General features: G+C 61.6%; 1 protein-coding gene across 1 annotated transcript; it reads left to right on the top strand.

Moving 5' to 3' along the window:
• The first annotated feature begins 1,099 nt into the window (after positions 1 to 1,099).
• On the top strand, positions 1,100 to 17,654 carry CUNH2orf69 (chromosome unknown C2orf69 homolog). Its single transcript, XM_073646443.1, has 2 exons — positions 1,100 to 1,417; positions 15,368 to 17,654. The coding sequence occupies exons 1-2, from the start codon at positions 1,184 to 1,186 to the stop codon at positions 16,166 to 16,168; spliced, it is 1,035 nt and encodes a 344-aa protein (XP_073502544.1). The 5' UTR covers positions 1,100 to 1,183; the 3' UTR covers positions 16,169 to 17,654.
• The last annotated feature ends 4,375 nt before the right edge of the window (positions 17,655 to 22,029 follow it).

The following is a 22,029-nucleotide window of genomic DNA, read 5'->3' as shown; positions in this document are numbered from 1 at the left end:
AGCGAACTTGACAGAGAAAGGCACAGAAGCACCAGGTTAGATAAACAGTAAGTAAAACACTGAAGTCCAGCACAGCCAGAAGGGCGGAGCTGGAATATAAAGGCAGATGGTCACGTGACCGCAAAACACAAGATAGAAAAAACAAACAGGAGGGTTCTAACAGTTTTAAGGACATTACATCAAAGTTGGATCAGCCTGTAGTGTGTTTTTACACTTTAATTTTGGGGGTGACTCCAAATCCAGGTCTTTGATTTCCATTAATGATTTTTGTGTGGTTTTGTTGTCAGCATATTCAACTTTGTACAGAACAAAGTATTCAATGAGAATATTTCATTCATTCAGATCTAGGATGTGTTATTTGAGTGTTCCCTTTATTTTTTGAGCAGTGCATATATATTACCAGCAGTGTTCTCCAGTGAACTTAGACATTCCTGTAATAATTGATGTCACTTCTGTTCTGAACATTATGGTGACTGTCGGGGGCGCTCTTTTACACCTCTCCCCACAGAGCTCCGCCCACTCTTCACAATGTCAGTGTCAAAGTGACAGGACTTGTGGACAAAGCATTTTGGCAAAACTGAATAATCAGCGCTGAGTGTAATTTTTTTTATTAAAAAAGCGACAATAAAAATTGAAGTTTTATTAATCAGGAAAAAAAAGAATTTTGCCTAAATACATAAAATATGAGTGTAAAACAATCATATGACTTGTGATGTTTGCTCCATTAAAAACATGAAAAATTCCATTAAAAAAACAGAACTTAAAAAAATACTAAAAAGCCAGATGAGGCGACTAGAAAGCAGTGTGTATGAGCAGCTCCTGGAATCAGCTCCATCTAGTGGTGGCAGTGCTGAACTGTCTACATCGGAGGTGATGTTATGAGGACCTCGCCCCACCAACTCTGATCTAGTCTCCTCAGCAGTGAAGCGTCTAGATCGGAGGCTAAAGAGAGGAGCACATAACATCACCTCCGATCTAGACGAAATCCAACCCACAATGACATCTACAACCAACGCTGCTCCCTTCCATCACGTGACTGGTCACATGATCCGGAGCTTTCAATACTAGCTGCAGAACGATGCTCAGCCCGCCTATCACGTGACTGATCACATGACATAGGGAAGGTCCTTTAGCCTTAGACGTGGCCTTTCAGTTCCTCAGTAACCATAGTAACCGCAGCCCCATGCGCACGTTACGTACAGCGCTGCTCTCCGCTCGCCGTCTGCTGGTGCACGCTGTGGCCGGAGTGATCAGCATGTGTGCGGGGGTGAGCGCCATGCACGATCCCCACTCCTTGTTTAGACTCCTGAGTGTGCAGGGGACTGAGCCTGCGAAGTGTAACGACGTGCTGGTGTGTCCGCCAAGGAGCAGAGCGCAGCGGCCGCACCATGTAGTCTACTTCCCGGGAGACGTGCAGGCAAGTATCGCTATGATGTGTAAAGCTGAGGGCGGTGCGCTCCTGACTGCAGGGGCTGCACCCTGAGGACCTGTCACTGTGTGTGGTACGGGCATATTACACAGGAAGAGCCAGAGGTCAGGATGGAGGAAGCGGAGGCTGTCAGCGCGGCGCCCTCTAGGGATGCAGGGAGCGGAGGCGGTCAGCGCGGCGCCCTCTAGGGATGCAGGGAGCGGAGGCGGTCAGCGCGGCGCCCTCTAGGGATGCAGGGAGCGGAGGCGGTCAGCGCGGCGCCCTCTAGGGATGCAGGGAGCGGAGGCGGTCAGCGCGGCGCCCTCTAGGGATGCAGGGAGCGGAGGCGGTCAGCGCGGCGCCCTCTAGGGATGCAGGGAGCGGAGGCGGTCAGCGCGGCGCCCTCTAGGGATGCAGGGAGCGGAGGCGGTCAGCGCGGCGCCCTCTAGGGATGCAGGGAGCGGAGGCGGTCAGCCCGGCGCCCTCTAGGGATGCAGGGAGCGGAGGCGGTCAGCCCGGCGCCCTCTAGGGATGCAGGGAGCGGAGGCGGTCAGCGCGGCACCCTCTAGGGATGCAGGGAGCGGAGGCGGTCAGCGCGGCGCCCTCTAGGGATGCAGGGAGCGGAGGCGGTCAGCGCGGCGCCCTCTAGGGATGCAGGGAGCGGAGGCGGTCAGCGCGGCGCCCTCTAGGGATGCAGGGAGCGGAGGCGGTCAGCCCGGCGCCCTCTAGGGATGCAGGGAGCGGAGGCGGTCAGCGCGGCACCCTCTAGGGATGCAGGGAGCGGAGGCGGTCAGCGCGGCGGCCGTCAGCGCGGCGCCCTCTGGGGATGCAGGTAGCAGTGAGCGCGGCGCCCTCTAGGGATGCAGGGAGCGGAGGCGGTCAGCGCGGCGCCCTCTAGGGATGCAGGGAGCGGAGGCTGTCAGCGCGGCGCCCTCTAGGGATGCAGGGAGCGGAGGCGGTCAGCGCGGCGCCCTCTAGGGATCCAGGGAGCGGAGGCGGTCAGCGCGGCGCCCTCTAGGGATGCAGGGAGCGGAGGCGGTCAGCGCGGCGCCCTCTAGGGATGCAGGGAGCGGAGGCGGTCAGCGCGGCGCCCTCTAGGGATGCAGGGAGCGGAGGCGGTCAGCGCGGCGCCCTCTAGGGATGCAGGGAGCGGAGGCGGTCAGCGCGGCGCCCTCTAGGGATGCAGGGAGCGGAGGCGGTCAGCGCAGCGCCCTCTAGGGATGCAGGGAGCGGAGGCGGTCAGCGCGGCGCCCTCTAGGGATGCAGGGAGCGGAGGCGGTCAGCGCGGCGCCCTCTAGGGATGCAGGGAGCGGAGGCGGTCAGCCCGGCGCCCTCTAGGGATGCAGGGAGCGGAGGCGGTCAGCGCGGCGCCCTCTAGGGATGCAGGGAGCGGAGGCGGTCAGCGCGGCGCCCTCTAGGGATGCAGGGAGCGGAGGCGGTCAGCGCGGCGCCCTCTAGGGATGCAGGGAGCGGAGGCGGTCAGCGCGGCGCCCTCTAGGGATGCAGGGAGCGGAGGCGGTCAGCGCGGCGCCCTCTAGGGATGCAGGGAGCGGAGGCGGTCAGCGCGGCGCCCTCTAGGGATGCAGGGAGCGGAGGCGGTCAGCGCGGCGCCCTCTAGGGATGCAGGGAGCGGAGGCGGTCAGCGCGGCGCCCTCTAGGGATGCAGGGAGCGGAGGCGGTCAGCGCGGCGCCCTCTAGGGATGCAGGGAGCGGAGGCGGTCAGCGCGGCGGCCGTCAGCGCGGCGCCCTCTGGGGATGCAGGTAGCGGTCAGCGCGGCGCCCTCTAGGGATGCAGGTAGCGGTCAGCGCGGCGCCCTCTAGGGATGCAGGGAGCGGAGGCGGTCAGCGCGGCGCCCTCTAGGGATGCAGGGAGCGGAGGCGGTCAGCGCGGCGCCCTCTAGGGATGCAGGGAGCGGAGGCGGTCAGCGCGGCGCCCTCTAGGGATGCAGGGAGCGGAGGCGGTCTGCGCGGCGCCCTCTAGGGATGCAGGGAGCGGATGCGGTCAGCGCGGCGCCCTCTAGGGATGCAGGGAGCGGAGGCGGTCAGCGCGGCGGCCGTCAGCGCGGCGCCCTCTGGGGATGCAGGTAGCGGTCAGCGCGGCGCCCTCTAGGGATGCAGGGAGCGGAGGCGGTCAGCGCGGCGCCCTCTAGGGATGCAGGGAGCGGAGGCGGTCAGCGCGGTGCCCTCTAGGGATGCAGGGAGCGGAGGCGGTCTGCGCGGCGCCCTCTAGGGATGCAGGGAGCGGAGGCGGTCTGCGCGGCGCCCTCTAGGGATGCAGGGAGCGGAGGCGGTCTGCGCGGCGCCCTCTAGGGATGCAGGGAGCGGAGGCGGTCAGCGCGGCGCCCTCTAGGGATGCAGGGAGCGGAGGCGGTCAGCGCGGCGGCCCTCAGCGCGGTGCCCTCTGGGGATGCAGGTAGCGGTCAGCGCGGCGCCCTCTAGGGATGCAGGGAGCGGAGGCGGTCAGCGCGGCGCCCTCTAGGGATGCAGGGAGCGGAGGCGGTCAGCGCGGTGCCCTCTAGGGATGCAGGGAGCGGAGGCGGTCTGCGCGGCGCCCTCTAGGGATGCAGGGAGCGGAGGCGGTCTGCGCGGCGCCCTCTAGGGATGCAGGGAGCGGAGGCGGTCTGCGCGGCGCCCTCTAGGGATGCAGGGAGCGGAGGCGGTCAGCGCGGCGCCCTCTAGGGATGCAGGGAGCGGAGGCGGTCAGCGCGGCGGCCCTCAGCGCGGTGCCCTCTGGGGATGCAGGTAGCGGTCAGCGCGGCGCCCTCTAGGGATGCAGGGAGCGGAGGCGGTCAGCGCGGCGCCCTCTAGGGATGCAGGGAGCGGAGGCGGTCAGCGCGGCGCCCTCTAGGGATGCAGGGAGCGGAGGCGGTCAGCGCGGCGCCCTCTAGGGATACAGGGAGCGGAGGCGGTCAGCGCGGCGCCCTCTAGGGATGCAGGGAGCGGAGGCGGTCAGCGCGGCGCCCTCTAGGGATGCAGGGAGCGGAGGCGGTCAGCGCGGCGCCCTCTAGGGATGCAGGGAGCGGAGGCGGTCAGCGCGGCGCCCTCTAGGGATGCAGGGAGCGGAGGCGGTCAGCGCGGCGCCCTCTAGGGATGCAGGGAGCGGAGGCGGTCAGCGCGGCGCCCTCTGGGGATGCAGGGAGCGGAGGCGGTCAGCGCGGCGCCCTCTGGGGATGCAGGGAGCGGTCAGCGCAGCGCCCTCTAGGGATGCAGGGAGCGGAGGCGGTCAGCGCGGCGCCCTCTAGGGATGCAGGGAGCGGAGGCGGTCAGCGCGGCGCCCTCTAGGGATGCAGGGAGCGGAGGCGGTCAGCGCGGCGCCCTCTAGGGATGCAGGGAGCGGAGGCGGTCAGCGCGGCGCCCTCTAGGGATGCAGGGAGCGGAGGCGGTCTGTGCGGCGCCCTCTAGGGATGCAGGGAGCGGAGGCGGTCTGCGCGGCGCCCTCTAGGGAGCGGAGGCGGTCAGCGCGGCGCCCTCTAGGGATGCAGGGAGCGGAGGCGGTCAGCGCGGCGCCCTCTAGGGATGCAGGGAGCGGAGGCGGTCAGCGCGGCGCCCTCTAGGGATGCAGGGAGCGGAGGCGGTCAGCGCGGCGCCCTCTAGGGATGCAGGGAGCGGAGGCGGTCAGCGCGGCGCCCTCTAGGGATGCAGGGAGCGGAGGCGGTCAGCGCGGCGCCCTCTAGGGATGCAGGGAGCGGAGGCGGTCAGCGCGGCGCCCTCTAGGGATGCAGGGAGCGAAGGCCGTCAGCGCGGCGCCCTCTAGGGATGCAGGGAGCGGAGGCCGTCAGCGCGGCGCCCTCTAGGGATGCAGGGAGCGGAGGCCGTCAGCGCGGCGCCCTCTAGGGATGCAGGGAGCGGAGGCGGTCAGCGCGGCGGCCGTCAGCGCGGCGCCCTCTGGGGATGCAGGTAGCGGTCAGCGCGGCGCCCTCTAGGGATGCAGGGAGCGGAGGCGGTCTGTGCGGCGCCCTCTAGGGATGCAGGGAGCGGAGGCGGTCTGCGCGGCGCCCTCTAGGGAGCGGAGGCGGTCAGCGCGGCGCCCTCTAGGGATGCAGGGAGCGGAGGCGGTCAGCGCGGCGCCCTCTAGGGATGCAGGGAGCGGAGGCGGTCAGCGCGGCGCCCTCTAGGGATGCAGGGAGCGGAGGCGGTCAGCGCGGCGCCCTCTAGGGATGCAGGGAGCGGAGGCGGTCAGCGCGGCGCCCTCTAGGGATGCAGGGAGCGGAGGCGGTCAGCGCGGCGCCCTCTAGGGATGCAGGGAGCGGAGGCGGTCAGCGCGGCGCCCTCTAGGGATGCAGGGAGCGGAGGCCGTCAGCGCGGCGCCCTCTAGGGATGCAGGGAGCGGAGGCCGTCAGCGCGGCGCCCTCTGGGGATGCAGGTAGCGGTCAGCGCGGCGCCCTCTAGGGATGCAGGGAGCGGAGGCGGTCAGCGCGGCGCCCTCTAGGGATGCAGGGAGCGGAGGCGGTCAGCGCGGCGCCCTCTGGGGATGCAGGGAGCGGAGGCGGTCAGCGCGGCGCCCTCTGGGGATGCAGGGAGCGGAGGCAGTCAGCGCGGCGCCCTCTGGGGATGCAGGGAGCGGAGGCGGTCAGCGCGGCGCCCTCTGGGGATGCAGGGAGCGGAGGCGGTCAGCGCGGCGCCCTCTGGGGATGCAGGGAGCGGAGGCGGTCAGCGCGGCGCCCTCTGGGGATGCAGGGAGCGGAGGCGGTCAGCGCGGCGCCCTCTGGGGATGCAGGGAGCGGAGGCGGTCAGCGCGGCGCCCTCTGGGGATGCAGGGAGCGGAGGCGGTCAGCGCGGCGCCCTCTGGGGATGCAGGGAGCGGAGGCGGTCAGCGCGGCGCCCTCTGGGGATGCAGGGAGCGGAGGCGGTCAGCGCGGCGCCCTCTGGGGATGCAGGGAGCGGTCAGCGCGGCGCCCTCTGGGGATGCAGGGAGCGGTCAGCGCGGCGCCCTCTGGGGATGCAGGGAGCGGTCAGCGCGGCGCCCTCTGGGGATGCAGGGAGCGGTCAGCGCGGCGCCCTCTAGGGATGCAGGGAGCGGTCAGCGCGGCGCCCTCTAGGCATGCAGGGAGCGGTCAGCGCGGCGCCCTCTAGGGATGCAGGGAGCGGAGGCGGTCAGCGCGGCGCCCTCTAGGGATGCAGGGAGTGGAGGCGGTCAGCGCGGCGCCCTCTAGCGATGAGGCGGTCAGCGCAGCGCCCTCTAGGGATGCAGGGAGCGGAGGCGGTCAGCGCGGCGCCCTCTAGCGATGAGGCGGTCAGCGCAGCGCCCTCTAGGGATGCAGGGAGCGGAGGCGGTCAGCGCGGCGCCCTCTAGGGATGCAGGGAGCGGAGGCGGTCAGCGCGGCGCCCTCTAGGGATGCAGGGAGCGGAGGCGGTCAGCGCGGCGCCCTCTAGGGATGCAGGGAGCGGAGGCGGTCAGCGCGGCGCCCTCTAGGGATGCAGGGAGCGGAGGCGGTCAGCGCGGCGCCCTCTAGGGATGCAGGGAGCGGAGGCGGTCAGCGCGGCGCCCTCTAGGGATGCAGGGAGCGGAGGCGGTCAGCGCGGCGCCCTCTAGGGATGCAGGGAGCGGAGGCGGTCAGCGCGGCGCCCTCTAGGGATGCAGGGAGCGGAGGCGGTCAGCGCGGCGCCCTCTAGGGATGCAGGGAGCGGAGGCGGTCAGCGCGGCGCCCTCTAGGGATGCAGGGAGCGGAGGCGGTCAGCGCGGCGCCCTCTAGGGATGCAGGGAGCGGAGGCGGTCAGCGCGGCGGCCGTCAGCGCGGCGCCTTCTGGGGATGCAGGTAGCGGTCAGCGCGGCGCCCTCTAGGGATGCAGGGAGCGGAGGCGGTCAGCGCGGCGCCCTCTAGGGATGCAGGGAGCGGAGGCGGTCAGCGCGGCGCCCTCTAGGGATGCAGGGAGCGGAGGCGGTCAGCGCGGCGCCCTCTAGGGATGCAGGGAGCGGAGGCGGTCTGCGCGGCGCCCTCTAGGGATGCAGGGAGCGGAGGCGGTCTGCGCGGCGCCCTCTAGGGATGCAGGGAGCGGAGGCGGTCAGCGCGGCGCCCTCTAGGGATGGAGGGAGCGGAGGCGGTCAGCGCGGCAGCCGTCAGCGCGGCGCCCTCTGGGGATGCAGGTAGCGGTCAGCGCGGCGCCCTCTAGGGATGCAGGGAGCGGAGGCGGTCAGCAAGGCGCCCTCTAGGGATGCAGGGAGCGGAGGCGGTCAGCGCGGTGCCCTCTAGGGATGCAGGGAGCGGAGGCGGTCTGCGCGGCGCCCTCTAGGGATGCAGGGAGCGGAGGCGGTCTGCGCGGCGCCCTCTAGGGATGCAGGGAGCGGAGGCGGTCTGCGCGGCGCCCTCTAGGGATGCAGGGAGCGGAGGCGGTCAGCGCGGCGCCCTCTAGGGATGCAGGGAGCGGAGGCGGTCAGCGCGGCGGCCCTCAGCGCGGTGCCCTCTGGGGATGCAGGTAGCGGTCAGCGCGGCGCCCTCTAGGGATGCAGGGAGCGGAGGCGGTCAGCGCGGCGCCCTCTAGGGATGCAGGGAGCGGAGGCGGTCAGCGCGGCGCCCTCTAGGGATGCAGGGAGCGGAGGCGGTCAGCGCGGCGCCCTCTAGGGATACAGGGAGCGGAGGCGGTCAGCGCGGCGCCCTCTAGGGATGCAGGGAGCGGAGGCGGTCAGCGCGGCGCCCTCTAGGGATGCAGGGAGCGGAGGCGGTCAGCGCGGCGCCCTCTAGGGATGCAGGGAGCGGAGGCGGTCAGCGCGGCGCCCTCTAGGGATGCAGGGAGCGGAGGCGGTCAGCGCGGCGCCCTCTAGGGATGCAGGGAGCGGAGGCGGTCAGCGCGGCGCCCTCTGGGGATGCAGGGAGCGGAGGCGGTCAGCGCGGCTCCCTCTGGGGATGCAGGGAGCGGTCAGCGCAGCGCCCTCTAGGGATGCAGGGAGCGGAGGCGGTCAGCGCGGCGCCCTCTAGGGATGCAGGGAGCGGAGGCGGTCAGCGCGGCGCCCTCTAGGGATGCAGGGAGCGGAGGCGGTCAGCGCGGCGCCCTCTAGGGATGCAGGGAGCGGAGGCGGTCAGCGCGGCGCCCTCTAGGGATGCAGGGAGCGGAGGCGGTCTGTGCGGCGCCCTCTAGGGATGCAGGGAGCGGAGGCGGTCTGCGCGGCGCCCTCTAGGGAGCGGAGGCGGTCAGCGCGGCGCCCTCTAGGGATGCAGGGAGCGGAGGCGGTCAGCGCGGCGCCCTCTAGGGATGCAGGGAGCGGAGGCGGTCAGCGCGGCGCCCTCTAGGGATGCAGGGAGCGGAGGCGGTCAGCGCGGCGCCCTCTAGGGATGCAGGGAGCGGAGGCGGTCAGCGCGGCGCCCTCTAGGGATGCAGGGAGCGAAGGCCGTCAGCGCGGCGCCCTCTAGGGATGCAGGGAGCGGAGGCCGTCAGCGCGGCGCCCTCTAGGGATGCAGGGAGCGGAGGCCGTCAGCGCGGCGCCCTCTAGGGATGCAGGGAGCGGAGGCGGTCAGCGCGGCGGCCGTCAGCGCGGCGCCCTCTGGGGATGCAGGTAGCGGTCAGCGCGGCGCCCTCTAGGGATGCAGGGAGCGGAGGCGGTCTGTGCGGCGCCCTCTAGGGATGCAGGGAGCGGAGGCGGTCAGCGCGGCGCCCTCTAGGGATGCAGGGAGCGGAGGCGGTCAGCGCGGCGCCCTCTAGGGATGCAGGGAGCGGTCAGCGCGGCGCCCTCTAGGGATGCAGGGAGCGGAGGCGGTCAGCGCGGCGCCCTCTAGGCATGCAGGGAGCGGTCAGCGCGGCGCCCTCTAGGGATGCAGGGAGCGGAGGCGGTCAGCGCGGCGCCCTCTAGGGATGCAGGGAGCGGAGGCGGTCAGCGCGGCGCCCTCTAGCGATGAGGCGGTCAGCGCAGCGCCCTCTAGGGATGCAGGGAGCGGAGGCGGTCAGCGCGGCGCCCTCTAGCGATGAGGCGGTCAGCGCAGCGCCCTCTAGGGATGCAGGGAGCGGAGGCGGTCAGCGCGGCGCCCTCTAGGGATGCAGGGAGCGGAGGCGGTCAGCGCGGCGCCCTCTAGGGATGCAGGGAGCGGAGGCGGTCAGCGCGGCGCCCTCTAGGGATGCAGGGAGCGGAGGCGGTCAGCGCGGCGCCCTCTAGGGATGCAGGGAGCGGAGGCGGTCAGCGCGGCGCCCTCTAGGGATGCAGGGAGCGGAGGCGGTCAGCGCGGCGCCCTCTAGGGATGCAGGGAGCGGAGGCGGTCAGCGCGGCGCCCTCTAGGGATGCAGGGAGCGGAGGCGGTCAGCGCGGCGCCCTCTAGGGATGCAGGGAGCGGAGGCGGTCAGCGCGGCGCCCTCTAGGGATGCAGGGAGCGGAGGCGGTCAGCGCGGCGCCCTCTAGGGATGCAGGGAGCGGAGGCGGTCAGCGCGGCGCCCTCTAGGGATGCAGGGAGCGGAGGCGGTCAGCGCGGCGCCCTCTAGGGATGCAGGGAGCGGAGGCGGTCAGCGCGGCGCCCTCTAGGGATGCGGAGGCGGTCAGCGCGGCGCCCTCTAGCGATGCGGAGGCGGTCAGCGCGGCGCCCTCTAGCGATGCGGAGGCGGTCAGCGCGGCGCCCTCTAGGGATGCAGGGAGCGGTGGCGGTCAGCGCGTTTCCCTCTAGGGATGCAGGGAGCGGTGGCGGTCAGCGCGGCGCCCTCTAGGGATGCAGGGAGCGGAGGCGGTCAGCGCGGCGCCCTCTAGGGATGCAGGGAGCGGAGGCGGTCAGCGCGGCGCCCTCTAGGGATGCAGGGAGCGGAGGCGGTCAGCGCGGCGCCCTCTAGGGATGCAGGGAGCGGAGGCGGTCAGCGCGGCGCCCTCTAGGGATGCAGGGAGCGGAGGCGGTCAGCGCGGCGCCCTCTAGGGATGCAGGGAGCGGAGGCGGTCAGCGCGGCGCCCTCTAGGGATGCAGGGAGCGGAGGCGGTCAGCGCGGCGCCCTCTAGGGATGCAGGGAGCGGAGGCGGTCAGCGCGGCGCCCTCTAGGGATGCAGGGAGCGGAGGCGGTCAGCGCGGCGCCCTCTAGGGATGCAGGGAGCGGAGGCGGTCAGCGCGGCGCCCTCTAGGGATGCAGGGAGCGGAGGCGGTCAGCGCGGCGCCCTCTAGGGATGCAGGGAGCGGAGGCGGTCAGCGCGGCGCCCTCTAGGGATGCAGGGAGCGGAGGCGGTCAGCGCGGCGCCCTCTAGGGATGCAGGGAACGGAGGCTGTCAGCGCGGCGCCCTCTAGGGATGCAGGGAGTGGAGGCGGTCAGCGCGGCGCCCTCTAGGGATGCAGGGAGCGGAGGCGGTCAGCGCGGCGCCCTCTAGGGATGCAGGGAGCGGAGGCGGTCAGCGCGGCGCCCTCTAGGGATGCAGGGAGCGGAGGCGGTCAGCTCGGCGCCCTCTAGGGATGTAGGGAGCGGAGGCGGTCAGCGCGGCGCCCTCTAGGGATGCAGGGAGCGGAGGCGGTCAGCGCGGCGCCCTCTAGGGATGCAGGGAGCGGAGGCGGTCAGCGCGGCGCCCTCTAGGGATGCAGGGAGCGGAGGCGGTCAGCGCGGCGCCCTCTAGGGATGCAGGGAGCGGAGGCGGTCAGCGCGGCGCCCTCTAGGGATGCAGGGAGCGGAGGCGGTCAGCGCGGCGCCCTCTAGGGATGCAGGGAGCGGAGGCGGTCAGCGCGGCGCCCTCTAGGGATGCAGGGAGCGGAGGCGGTCAGCGCGGCGCCCTCTAGGGATGCAGGGAGCGGAGGCGGTCAGCGCGGCGCCCTCTAGGGATGCAGGGAGCGGAGGCGGTCAGCGCGGCGCCCTCTAGGGATGCAGGGAGCGGAGGCGGTCAGCGCGGCGCCCTCTAGGGATGCAGGGAGCGGAGGCGGTCAGCGCGGCGCCCTCTAGGGATGCAGGGAGCGGAGGCGGTCAGCGCGGCGCCCTCTAGGGATGCGGAGGCGGTCAGCGCGGCGCCCTCTAGGGATGCGGAGGCGGTCAGCGCGGCGCCCTCTAGCGATGCGGAGGCGGTCAGCGCGGCGCCCTCTAGCGATGCGGAGGCGGTCAGCGCGGCGCCCTCTAGGGATGCAGGGAGCGGTGGCGGTCAGCGCGTTTCCCTCTAGGGATGCAGGGAGCGGTGGCGGTCAGCGCGGCGCCCTCTAGGGATGCAGGGAGCGGAGGCGGTCAGCGCGGCGCCCTCTAGGGATGCAGGGAGCGGATGCGGTCAGCGCGGCGCCCTCTAGGGATGCAGGGAGCGGAGGCGGTCAGCGCGGCGCCCTCTAGGGATGCAGGGAGCGGAGGCGGTCAGCGCGGCGCCCTCTAGGGATGCAGGGAGCGGAGGCGGTCAGCGCGGCGCCCTCTAGGGATGCAGGGAGCGGAGGCGGTCAGCGCGGCGCCCTCTAGGGATGCAGGGAGCGGAGGCGGTCAGCGCGGCGCCCTCTAGGGATGCAGGGAGCGGAGGCGGTCAGCGCGGCGCCCTCTAGGGATGCAGGGAGCGGAGGCGGTCAGCGCGGCGCCCTCTAGGGATGCAGGGAGCGGAGGCGGTCAGCGCGGCGCCCTCTAGGGATGCAGGGAGCGGAGGCGGTCAGCGCGGCGCCCTCTAGGGATGCAGGGAACGGAGGCTGTCAGCGCGGCGCCCTCTAGGGATGCAGGGAGCGGAGGCGGTCAGCGCGGCGCCCTCTAGGGATGCAGGGAGCGGAGGCGGTCAGCGCGGCGCCCTCTAGGGATGCAGGGAGCGGAGGCGGTCAGCTCGGCGCCCTCTAGGGATGTAGGGAGCGGAGGCGGTCAGCGCGGCGCCCTCTAGGGATGCAGGGAGCGGAGGCGGTCAGCGCGGCGCCCTCTAGGGATGCAGGGAGCGGAGGCGGTCAGCGCGGCGCCCTCTAGGGATGCAGGGAGCGGAGGCGGTCAGCGCGGCGCCCTCTAGGGATGCAGGGAGCGGAGGCGGTCAGCGCGGCGCCCTCTAGGGATGCAGGGAGCGGAGGCGGTCAGCGCGGCGCCCTCTAGCGATGAGGCGGTCAGCGCGGCACCCTCTAGCGATGCAGGGAGCGGAGGCGGTCAGCGCGGCGCCCTCTAGGGATGCAGGGAGCGGTGGCCGTCAGCGCGGCTCCCTCTAGGGATGCAGGGAGCGGAGGCGGTCAGCGCGGCGCCCTCTAGGGATGCAGGGAGTGGTGGCGGTCAGCGCGGCGCCCTCTTGGGATGCAGGGAGCGGAGGCGGTCAGCGCGGCGCCCTCTAGGGATGCAGGGAGCGGAGGCGGTCAGCGCGGCGCCCTCTAGGGATGCAGGGAGCGGAGGCGGTCAGCTCGGCGCCCTCTAGGGATGCAGGGAGCGGAGGCGGTCAGCGCGGCGCCCTCTAGGGATGCAGGGAGCGGAGGCGGTCAGCGCGGCGCCCTCTAGGGATGCAGGGAGCGGAGGCGGTCAGCGCGGCGCCCTCTAGGGATGCAGGGAGCGGAGGCGGTCAGCGCGGCGCCCTCTAGGGATGCAGGGAGCGGAGGCGGTCAGCGCGGCGCCCTCTAGGGATGCAGGGAGCGGAGGCGGTCAGCGCGGCGCCCTCTAGGGATGCAGGGAGCGGAGGCGGTCAGCGCGGCGCCCTCTAGGGATGCAGGGAGCGGAGGCGGTCAGCGCGGCGCCCTCTAGCGATGAGGCGGTCAGCGCGGCGCCCTCTAGCGATGCAGGGAGCGGAGGCGGTCAGCGCGGCGCCCTCTAGGGATGCAGGGAGCGGTGGCGGTCAGCGCGGCTCCCTCTAGGGATGCAGGGAGCGGAGGCGGTCAGCGCGGCGCCCTCTAGGGATGCAGGGAGTGGTGGCGGTCAGCGCGGCGGCGGTCAGCGCGGCGCCCTCTTGGGATGCAGGGAGCGGAGGCGGTCAGCGCGGCGCCCTCTAGGGATGCAGGGAGCTGTGGTGGTCAGCGCGGCGCCCTCTAGGGATGCAGGGAGCTGTGGCTGTCAGCGCGGCGCCCTCTAGGGATGCAGGGAGCGGAGGCTGTCAGCGCGGCGCCCTCTAGGGATGCAGGGAGCGGAGGCGGTCAGCGCGGCGCCCTCTAGCGATGCAGGGAGCGGAGGCGGTCAGCGCGGCGCCCTCTAGCGATGCAGGGAGCGGAGGCGGTCAGCGCGGCGCCCTCTAGGGATGCAGGGAGCGGAGGCGGTCGGCGCGGCGCCCTCTAGGGATGCAGGGAGCGGAGGCGGTCGGCGCGGCGCCCTCTAGGGATGCAGGGAGCGGAGGCGGTCGGCGCGGCGCCCTCTAGCGATGCAGGGAGCGGAGGCGGTCGGCGCGGCGCCCTCTAGCGATGCAGGGAGCGGAGGCGGTCGGCGCGGCGCCCTCTAGCGATGCAGGGAGCGGAGGCGGTCGGCGAGGCGCCCTCTAGCGATGCAGGGAGCGGAGGCGGTCGGCGAGGCGCCCTCTAGCGATGCAGGGAGCGGAGGCGGTCGGCGTGGCGCCCCCCAGCGATGCAGGGAGCGGAGGCGGTCGGCGTGGCGCCCCCCAGCGATGCAGGGAGCGGAGGCGGTCGGCGTGGCGCCCCCCTAGCAATGCGGAGGCGGTCGTCGCGGCACCCCCTAGCGATGCCTGGAGCGGAGGCGGTCGGCGTGGCAGCTCCATCCTGCTGCATAGTTCTGAATATAAGGGCTGATGCAGACGTCTGAGCACAGAGCACAATGTACAGATTGGCTGTAGGGCTTCTGATCTGCGCTTGGCAGCGTCATATAATGCTATGGGGCCGTCACACTCAGGTCCAGAGACTGCAGCCAGTCTGTACTTTTGGCTCGCTGCACAGACGTCTGCATCAGCCCTTAATGTGTCTGAAGAATGGGTGTCACATGCCGGCACCAAGAAACAACGATACAAAGTGGCCCCGTGGCAGACTCCTTCCATTGTAGTTCATGGGAGTTGTGTTCTTGACACAGCCGCCGCAGATACTGTGTTGTGGGGCATTATAGATGCAATGGGGCAATAAATATTGCCGTAAATGTGAATACAAACACAGAGACTGAAGCCATAGCTGAGGGCAGCCGACACCGGACCCAGGGAGGGTGGGATCTGCTGTGTTATTTAGGTATTTTACAGCATTCGTAGGGTATTTTACCCCCATTAATGTGCATGTGTAATGCACCGGTTCCAGTGTTTCTCCGGAGAGGACGTTTTAATTTCTGGTGAATAGAAAGTTATTGAAGGTGTTTGCAGTGTGTTTTGTGCCCATATGACTGCCACCATACCTACCAAGTCTTTCTCTGCCTCGCTGCTCTCCACATGGTTACCTGAAAGACCAGGAAAGAGATTTAGGGCTTTATCACACAATCACATGGCTGCCATATTTTCTCATTTGTGTTATAGCCACAAATCCAGACTAAACTGCAGCTCCTTGGACCCGAATTACCAACCTGATATTTGCCTGTGGTGCTGTATGTATGGGACAGGATATCCTCGGTCCATCTGGAAAATGCAGCCATAACACACGATGAAGTACAATAGGATATTGTTCTCTGAAGGAGCGGTTATAAATGAGTCTTGCTTATCAGTGGAGCAGTATAGTATCCTATCCCACAGCAATGTTGTGTGGGCGATGGGTGAAGAATATGGCAATAAGTACTCTTAGAGTATGTGCCCACGATCAGGAGCTGCTGCAGACTAGCCGCATTACTTCTGCCCTCATTACGGACTTTCCTCATTGTTGCAAGTCTATGGGGAAAGTCCACATGTGGCAGACCCCCAAGAGAAATTGACATGCGGCACGTCTTTCAGGACTGCAGCATGTCAGTGTCCGCGGGTGATCTGCAGCCTCAGATGCACGCACAGTGGACTTGAGATTTCTAGAAATCCCATCCAGTATACTGTAACATCTGGCGCTGCGGGTTGGACGCTGCAGAAGTCCGCAGCTTCAAACCCGCAGTAGCTCCTGATCGTGGCCACGTACCCTTACGAAGTTGGATGCAATGGTATAGAAAAACCAACCTTCTTGTTGCTGACAGGGAGCTTTCTGTACCAACCTGTATATTGGGAAACCTCCTAAATCTTTGCAGTTTTTCTTTTCTGACACTTATTTTGCTTTACACATACAGAATTACCGGGACACCATGGCAAAGCATTCAGAGAATTTTCGTTGGAAGTGCTGGAGCCTGGAAGATATTTCCACCATCCTTTCTGAAAGGTTTCCTGCCAGTTACATCTGGATAGTAAAGCCATCTCGCATGCATCTGCACAAATTCAGCTGCTATGACAACTTTGTGTCCAGCAATCTGTTTGGAGCTCCAAAGCACAGTACAGAGCTGGGGGCATTTAGGCAGCTTTATACATTGCTCATCAATGCTTTCACGATGGCTCAAAATGCATTTCTCTCTGAAAGTAACAAGTATATCATTAACAGGGATTACAGTCATTCCGGATATTCCACGAATGGATGCCATTCAGAAGAAGGGGACACCAAGGACCCTACAGTTTACCTTGGTGAGCCATCTGTAAAGGGCTCCCTGTCATTCACTGTGATTGGTTTCAGCAAAGGCTGCGTCGTATTGAATCAACTCCTTCATGAACTGCAAGAAGCCAAAAAAGATAAAGAGATCAATTCTTTTCTTGCCAACATTGAATCTATGTATTGGCTGGATGGAGGGCATTCAGGAGGTAGCAACACATGGGTCACCTGCCCAGACATTTTAAAAGTATTTTCACACACTGGGATCGCAGTCCACACTCATGTCACTCCATATCAAGTCAGTGACTCCATGCGTTCCTGGATTGGGGAAGAACAGAGGAAGTTTACAGAACTTCTCAAAGGTTATAATGTAATGGTTGATAATCACTTACATTTTGCCTATGAGACTCCTTCATTGGATAATCATTTCCGTGTCCATGAAGTTTTTTGAGAGTATTTAGATGCAAAGGATATGGTGCAGGCCTTGCTTCCAGCAATGTGATATCAATTCTTTGACTTTCTTTGAACTTCACATCACATGAAGCGCTCCTCATACTATGCACCAATAAGCCATGTCTGTATGCTGCATGTCCCATTAGTGACTCTGTGATCCCTTTACTACCGAACTAACCATTGCCAAGGCTTTCAACAAGGATGCCACCCTGCAGTCTTAACCACCAAAATGTATTGTTTGATTACATAGTAGAAATACTGGTTATTCATGTTGGCATCACGTCCTTACAGAATATGGCAGCTTACCAGAGGTAATGTTAATAAATGCATGTTAAGGCTTGCAGGAAACTTCCTAAATATGCTTTTATTCTCCCTCTGAGGTTTCTGCTTTATATTTTAGTTAACCTTGGCTAAGAACACAATGTTCATACATTAATCTGAGCGAGCATACCTGGGAAAAGTCTACTTTATATAATATAACAGCATCATAAGCCCTGATTCACCAGTGGCCAAAATGTGTTCTTTAGGTTTTCTTCTGGGCAGTACTCCTCTCTATACCATTTATGTAGCTGTCCAGAAAGTGGGACAGACACTGGTTTCTTATGTAGCTATATATGTGCATACGTCTTTCTGCAGTGGTGTCCAATGGTGGAAAGATGGCTAGGAATCCGTCCAGATTCTGGCCACTGGGGGGGAATACACTGGACACCAAGCCTACATTCACACATCGGTGTGTTACGGTGGAGAAACAAAAGCTTCTTTTTTTTTTTTCCTCATCCCCTTTATTCACTGAAGCAGGTAGCCTGTCTAAAATCAGATGAAACACCGATGCATCTCTGAAATCTAAAGTCTGTCTCTTCTGGTTTCACCTGTGTCTCATGAAAGAATCCCCACAGACGTTGATGGCCGAGTTGGCACAGATGAGATTAGGACGCGCTGTGAGTCTCGTGGATCAGAGACACGAACCAGTTTTTAAAACTGATGTGTGTAAGGCTGTATGAGACTGTGTGGCACTGTGCCTTTCAAGAGCAAGAACGGACAGCGCTAGGACGTGTCGTACGGATATGTCTTGCATTAGAGTCACATATACAGCACTTCGATAATTCACTTGTTTATTGGTATCAATCCCTTTGAGTAGGAGGGAATGATGTTCACTGATCAATAATATATTACAAGCATGTAAAATTGTGCTTCTGCCTTCTTGGATGAAGTATTGGCTCTTCATCCAGGCCGCCTAAGACTGACTTTATGTTCTTGTTAAAATGTCCGTGCCATCATTTATATTCCTCCCTTTGTTTTACTGCTGAGTAATAGACAGGTTTTGGCAGTTTATGTAATGGCTCACTAGGACCTGTACCACTGCACTGCCCACACAGTATTACCTTGTCTAGTCTTCTGAACGGCACCCCCCACTCACAGGCTCTTAGATGGGTTTTCCTAGCCATCCATGCATGCATCTACAATAAAATATTTTTAAAAAGATATATAGACAGGGTTTGTTATCCTCAGCCAACCTCTATAATAGAGTAATGTTAAGCCCCCGTCTCACATAGCGAGATCGCTGCTGTCACGGTTTTGGTGACGCAACAGCGACCTCACCAGCGATGTCGCTATGTGTGACACTTTGCAGCGATCAGGCCCCTGCTGTGAGGTTGCTGATCGCTGCAAAGTGTCCTGGACCATTTTTTGCTCATTGCTCTTCCGCTGGTCAGCACACATCGCTGTGTGTGACCAGCGGGAGCAGCGATCAGGCTGGTAACCATGATAAACATCGGGTTACTAGGGGCACACGCGCACCTAGTAACCCGTTGTTTATCATGGTTACGAGCCTGCTAAAGTGAGCGGTAACCTCTCGCTCACTGTAGCAGAGTGGTAACCATGATAAACAGCGGGTTACTAGGTGCGCGTGTGCCCCTAGTAACCCGATGTTTATCATGGTTACGAGCCTGCTAAAGTGAGCTGTAACCTCCCACTCACTGTAGCAGAGTGGTAACCATGATAAACAACGGGTTACTAGGTGCGCGTGTGCCCCTAGTAACCCGATGTTTATCATGGTTACCAGCCTGCTTCTGCTTCAGCAGGCTGGTAACCAGGAGCAGGACATCGTGGAAAGATTCTTTCCACGATGTCACTGCTCCCCTGATCGTTGGTGAGCCTGCCTGTTTGACAGCTCACCAGCGACCACATAGCGACGCAGCAACGATCCCTGACAGGTCGTATCTTTGTCGGAATCGTTGCAGCGTCGCTAAGTGTGACGGGGCCTTTAGTCTCTGTGTTATCCCTTTATTTGACAAGAATAGTCTCTGAGATAAAACAATAGGGAGAACGTAGTGCAAATAGGCTCTTATCCAACAAACATTAAAGGTTTTTTTTTTTGGTTTTTTTTAGATTATGCTAACCTGATCCGTAGTGTTAAGCGGTTTAAGTTTGATGTTTACGTGCTGCGGATCCACTGGCTGTCGATACCGATGAATATCAGGATCTGGAGAATTTGTGGATACCTCCGGCACTACTGATTTATTGAAGATGTCAATTCAAAGAGATTTATTAACTTGCAGTTTTTATTCAACGTGTTTCAAAGTGACAGGCGCTTCTTCTGATGCGGTTGTTACTTTGAAACTCATTGAATAAAAAAACGCAAGTTAATAAATCTCTTTGAATTGACATCTTCAATAAATCAGCAGCGCAAGAGGTATCCACAAATTCTCCACATCCCGAAGCATGGCCTCTGAGCATCTCTACCAGCACACGTAACACTGGGCATTATCATTCACAACACACCTCCAGGCTTCATCTTGCCATATATACTCAGGGCTGGAAGATTTTCTGCTTGCTCTGACAATTAGGATTATACAAAGTGTAGCAGGACTGTATAACCTTCCATCATAATTACTGAAAGATCACCAATCTGGGGCTGCTCTTTGATTTAATAAGGGTGGGCAGCACCAGACTGGTGATTTTACTAAATGTCATGTATTAACAAAACCCCTTAGAAGGGTCCCCACTGTCTCCTGAAAGGGCCCGACTTTCTAGCAAAAGTTTGGCTTCAATTTCTGGGTTGCGAGATCCCAGAGCGCTGCTCAGCCCCTTAGGCTATGTGCCCACGATGCAGAAATGGTCCGGATTTTTCCTGAGCGTTTCTGCATTTTTCTGGCAGAAAAAACGCATGTGGATTGTACATGCGGATTGTACATGCGTTTTTCCTGCCAGGGACATGCGGATGTGAAGCGTTCTTCACATGCATTTCCACATGCGGGTTGACAGGCGCTTTCCAAGCGATTTTAGCATCACTTGGAAAGTGCTTGACAACTTGGTCACACTATATAAATCCATGCAAATGGCATGAATTTATATAGTGTGACCGTAAAAGAATGGTAAAAAATAAAAATTCTACTTACCTTCTGATGGCCCCCGGTGTGCTTATCCGATGAGTCTTTGCTTGCCGGCAGCTCGCGGTGGACCAAAAGGACCTGCCATGACGTCATCTAGTCATGTGACGGGTCACGCGACCTCCGACGTCGGTGGTCACGTGACCCGTCACATGACTAAATGACATCATGGCAGGTCCTTTTTAGACCATCGCGAGCTGCCGGCAAGCCAAGACGCATCGCGGCCATCAGAAGGTGAGTATAATTTTTATTTTATTCTTTTTTTTTTTATACAGTTCTATGGTACCCGGGTCCGGAGGAGAGTCTCCTCTTCTCCAAACCCGGGTACCATCCGCACATTGAAACGGATGGTATCCGCATCTGCAGATGCAGTGATGCTGATGTCATGCGTTCCAATGCAAGTCAATGGTGGCGAAAACGCCGCGATTCCACAGAATAACTGGTAATGCTGCGTATTTTTCTGCAATGATAATCCGCAGCGGAAATTTCCACAGCATGTGCAAAGCACATGCGGATTATCATTGGGGAACATGACAGGCCTTCTACCAAGCGTTTAAGTGTTTCTGCAGCGGATTTGCCGCTGCGGAAACGCTTAAAAAACGCATAGTGGACACACAGCCTTACAATGAAAGAGGGAGATCCCATTCTTTGCACTCCCCCAGCTTTGCCACATACTGTTCGAGGATGTTAGATCATCACAGCGGTTACCGTTTGGTAACATCTTAGTTGAGAAAGTGGAAACGCTTGTGTAATGCAAAGAGCGGTATCACACTTTTTTTGTGAGAGGTTCTGGAGAGTTTGGGGGATCCCCCACTGTATGCCTGGATCCCACAACCCATAAGTTCTAGCAAAAGTCGGGTCTTTACGTGGGACATTAGGGACCCTTCCCAAGGCTTTAGTTAATATTCTGCCTTTAGTAAAATCACCCATCTGGGGCTGGCCACTGTTTTATTAAATACAAGGGCAGCCCCAGTTTGGCAGTAGGTGCTTTCAAATTGCGTCTAGTACATGCGCCCAAGCGCAGTCTACTCTTGAGTGTCTGCCTCCAGTAGGCGTACACGTTCGAAAATGATGCACGGCAGAGTGCACACTCGCTCTGACAGCACCATTATAGCCTATTGCCCCGTCAGTGCATACATCTGAATTCCGTTTTGTGCGGATTCGGAAGCATGTGCCACCGAGTGTGTACTAGGCGCAATGTGAAAGCATCTTCATGCAGCAGTATTGGCAATGTATGGCAACAGTTTCAATATTTTATCACTTTAACTGCTGCATAACCTCCTGTCACACGTCTGTCCTGTAAAGTGTAGATGCATTGCAGTCTGTAATGGTTAAATGCGGTACCAGAGCTACCGAACAGAGCGTAAGAGGGTTTCTTAATGTATTTATAGTGTAACTGTCATTTCATTAAACTTTTCAGACGTTTTCATTGGTTGATCCCCACTAAACTAAAGGGGCGGAATTATCCAGCGGTGTATGGATCCATATAGCGTATGCGAGTCTGTACCCCACACACTGTTATCAAATGATCATCAGAACAAAGGATATCACATGCAAAGGGGCACAGCACTCTGAAGATGTCTTCCCCCACCTCCATTGTTTTAGATATTGATGGAGGTCTCAGCTCTCTGATGCTTACCTATCACAACAATTGATGTCACTATGACCTAAGCGTTTCATGGAACTATATGTGCCCTGTGTGTGTGTTTTTTTTTTTTTTTGTTTTTTTTTTTTAACTGTCATGTAATATAACAGAGACCTGCCACATTGGACTGTGTAATCTGCAGGCAGCACTTTTCTAGGATCATCCTACTATAGTAGTATTAGGAGTCCGGTGCTTGACTTTACTGACTTACAGCGTCCATCCACTGGACTCCTAGACCTAGAATCAGGAACATTTTAGGTATCTAGTTTGTATGAAAAAATGTACTATATTAATTTAGTTAATTCCTTTAATGAAAAATAAATAATCCAGTTCTCAGAAATAGAATAAATCTAATGCACCATAAAATCTGTGTAAATTCAAGGGTGACTTACTGCACTGCAGGGGGTAGTAGATAAAAATCAACTATTACTTTCTTGGATCGATTATCATCCTCCTAGTCAAATAGTCTTTGCATCCATGTTGAAACCGATTGTCCAATTATAGATCCTTGATGCCCCAACACTGATCCTCCAGATACAATATACAGGAAAGGTATATTAAATATTTAAAAGTCCTTGTAAAGTATTTCGAGCAGTAAGAATACCCCCTTTCTCAGAAATATTTTTTTTCTCTAATGCTGGATTATTTTTCTTTTATCTTACCCCAACCAAGCAGCTTTTAGAATTGGGTCTTTACCAGCGATCTCCAGTGTGGATGTTGCTTGAACAGACAGATTGTGTTGGATTGCTTGAAAGGTAACCTGTCCCCTATGCGTAATGGTAAATGTACAATGATCTTGAACATCCTCGTCCTCCTTATACCAGA

Source organism: Phyllobates terribilis, unplaced genomic scaffold (genome assembly GCF_046119375.1).
Source record: "Phyllobates terribilis strain yellow unplaced genomic scaffold, ASM4611937v1 Scaffold_9__5_contigs__length_417890890, whole genome shotgun sequence".
Classification (NCBI taxonomy): Eukaryota; Metazoa; Chordata; class Amphibia; order Anura; family Dendrobatidae; genus Phyllobates; species Phyllobates terribilis.
The sequence above is the reverse complement of the archived record's forward strand: the minus strand, read 5'-3'. Positions and strand labels throughout refer to the sequence as shown.

Bases quoted from the DNA above. Each gene is read 5' to 3' on its own strand.
- CUNH2orf69 (XM_073646443.1), top strand. From the start codon at position 1,184: ATGCGCACGTTACGTACAGCGCTGCTCTCCGCTCGCCGTCTGCTGGTG. The intron at 1,418-15,367 runs GCAAGTATCGCT...TTACACATACAG, and splicing joins ACTTCCCGGGAGACGTGCAG to AATTACCGGGACACCATGGC.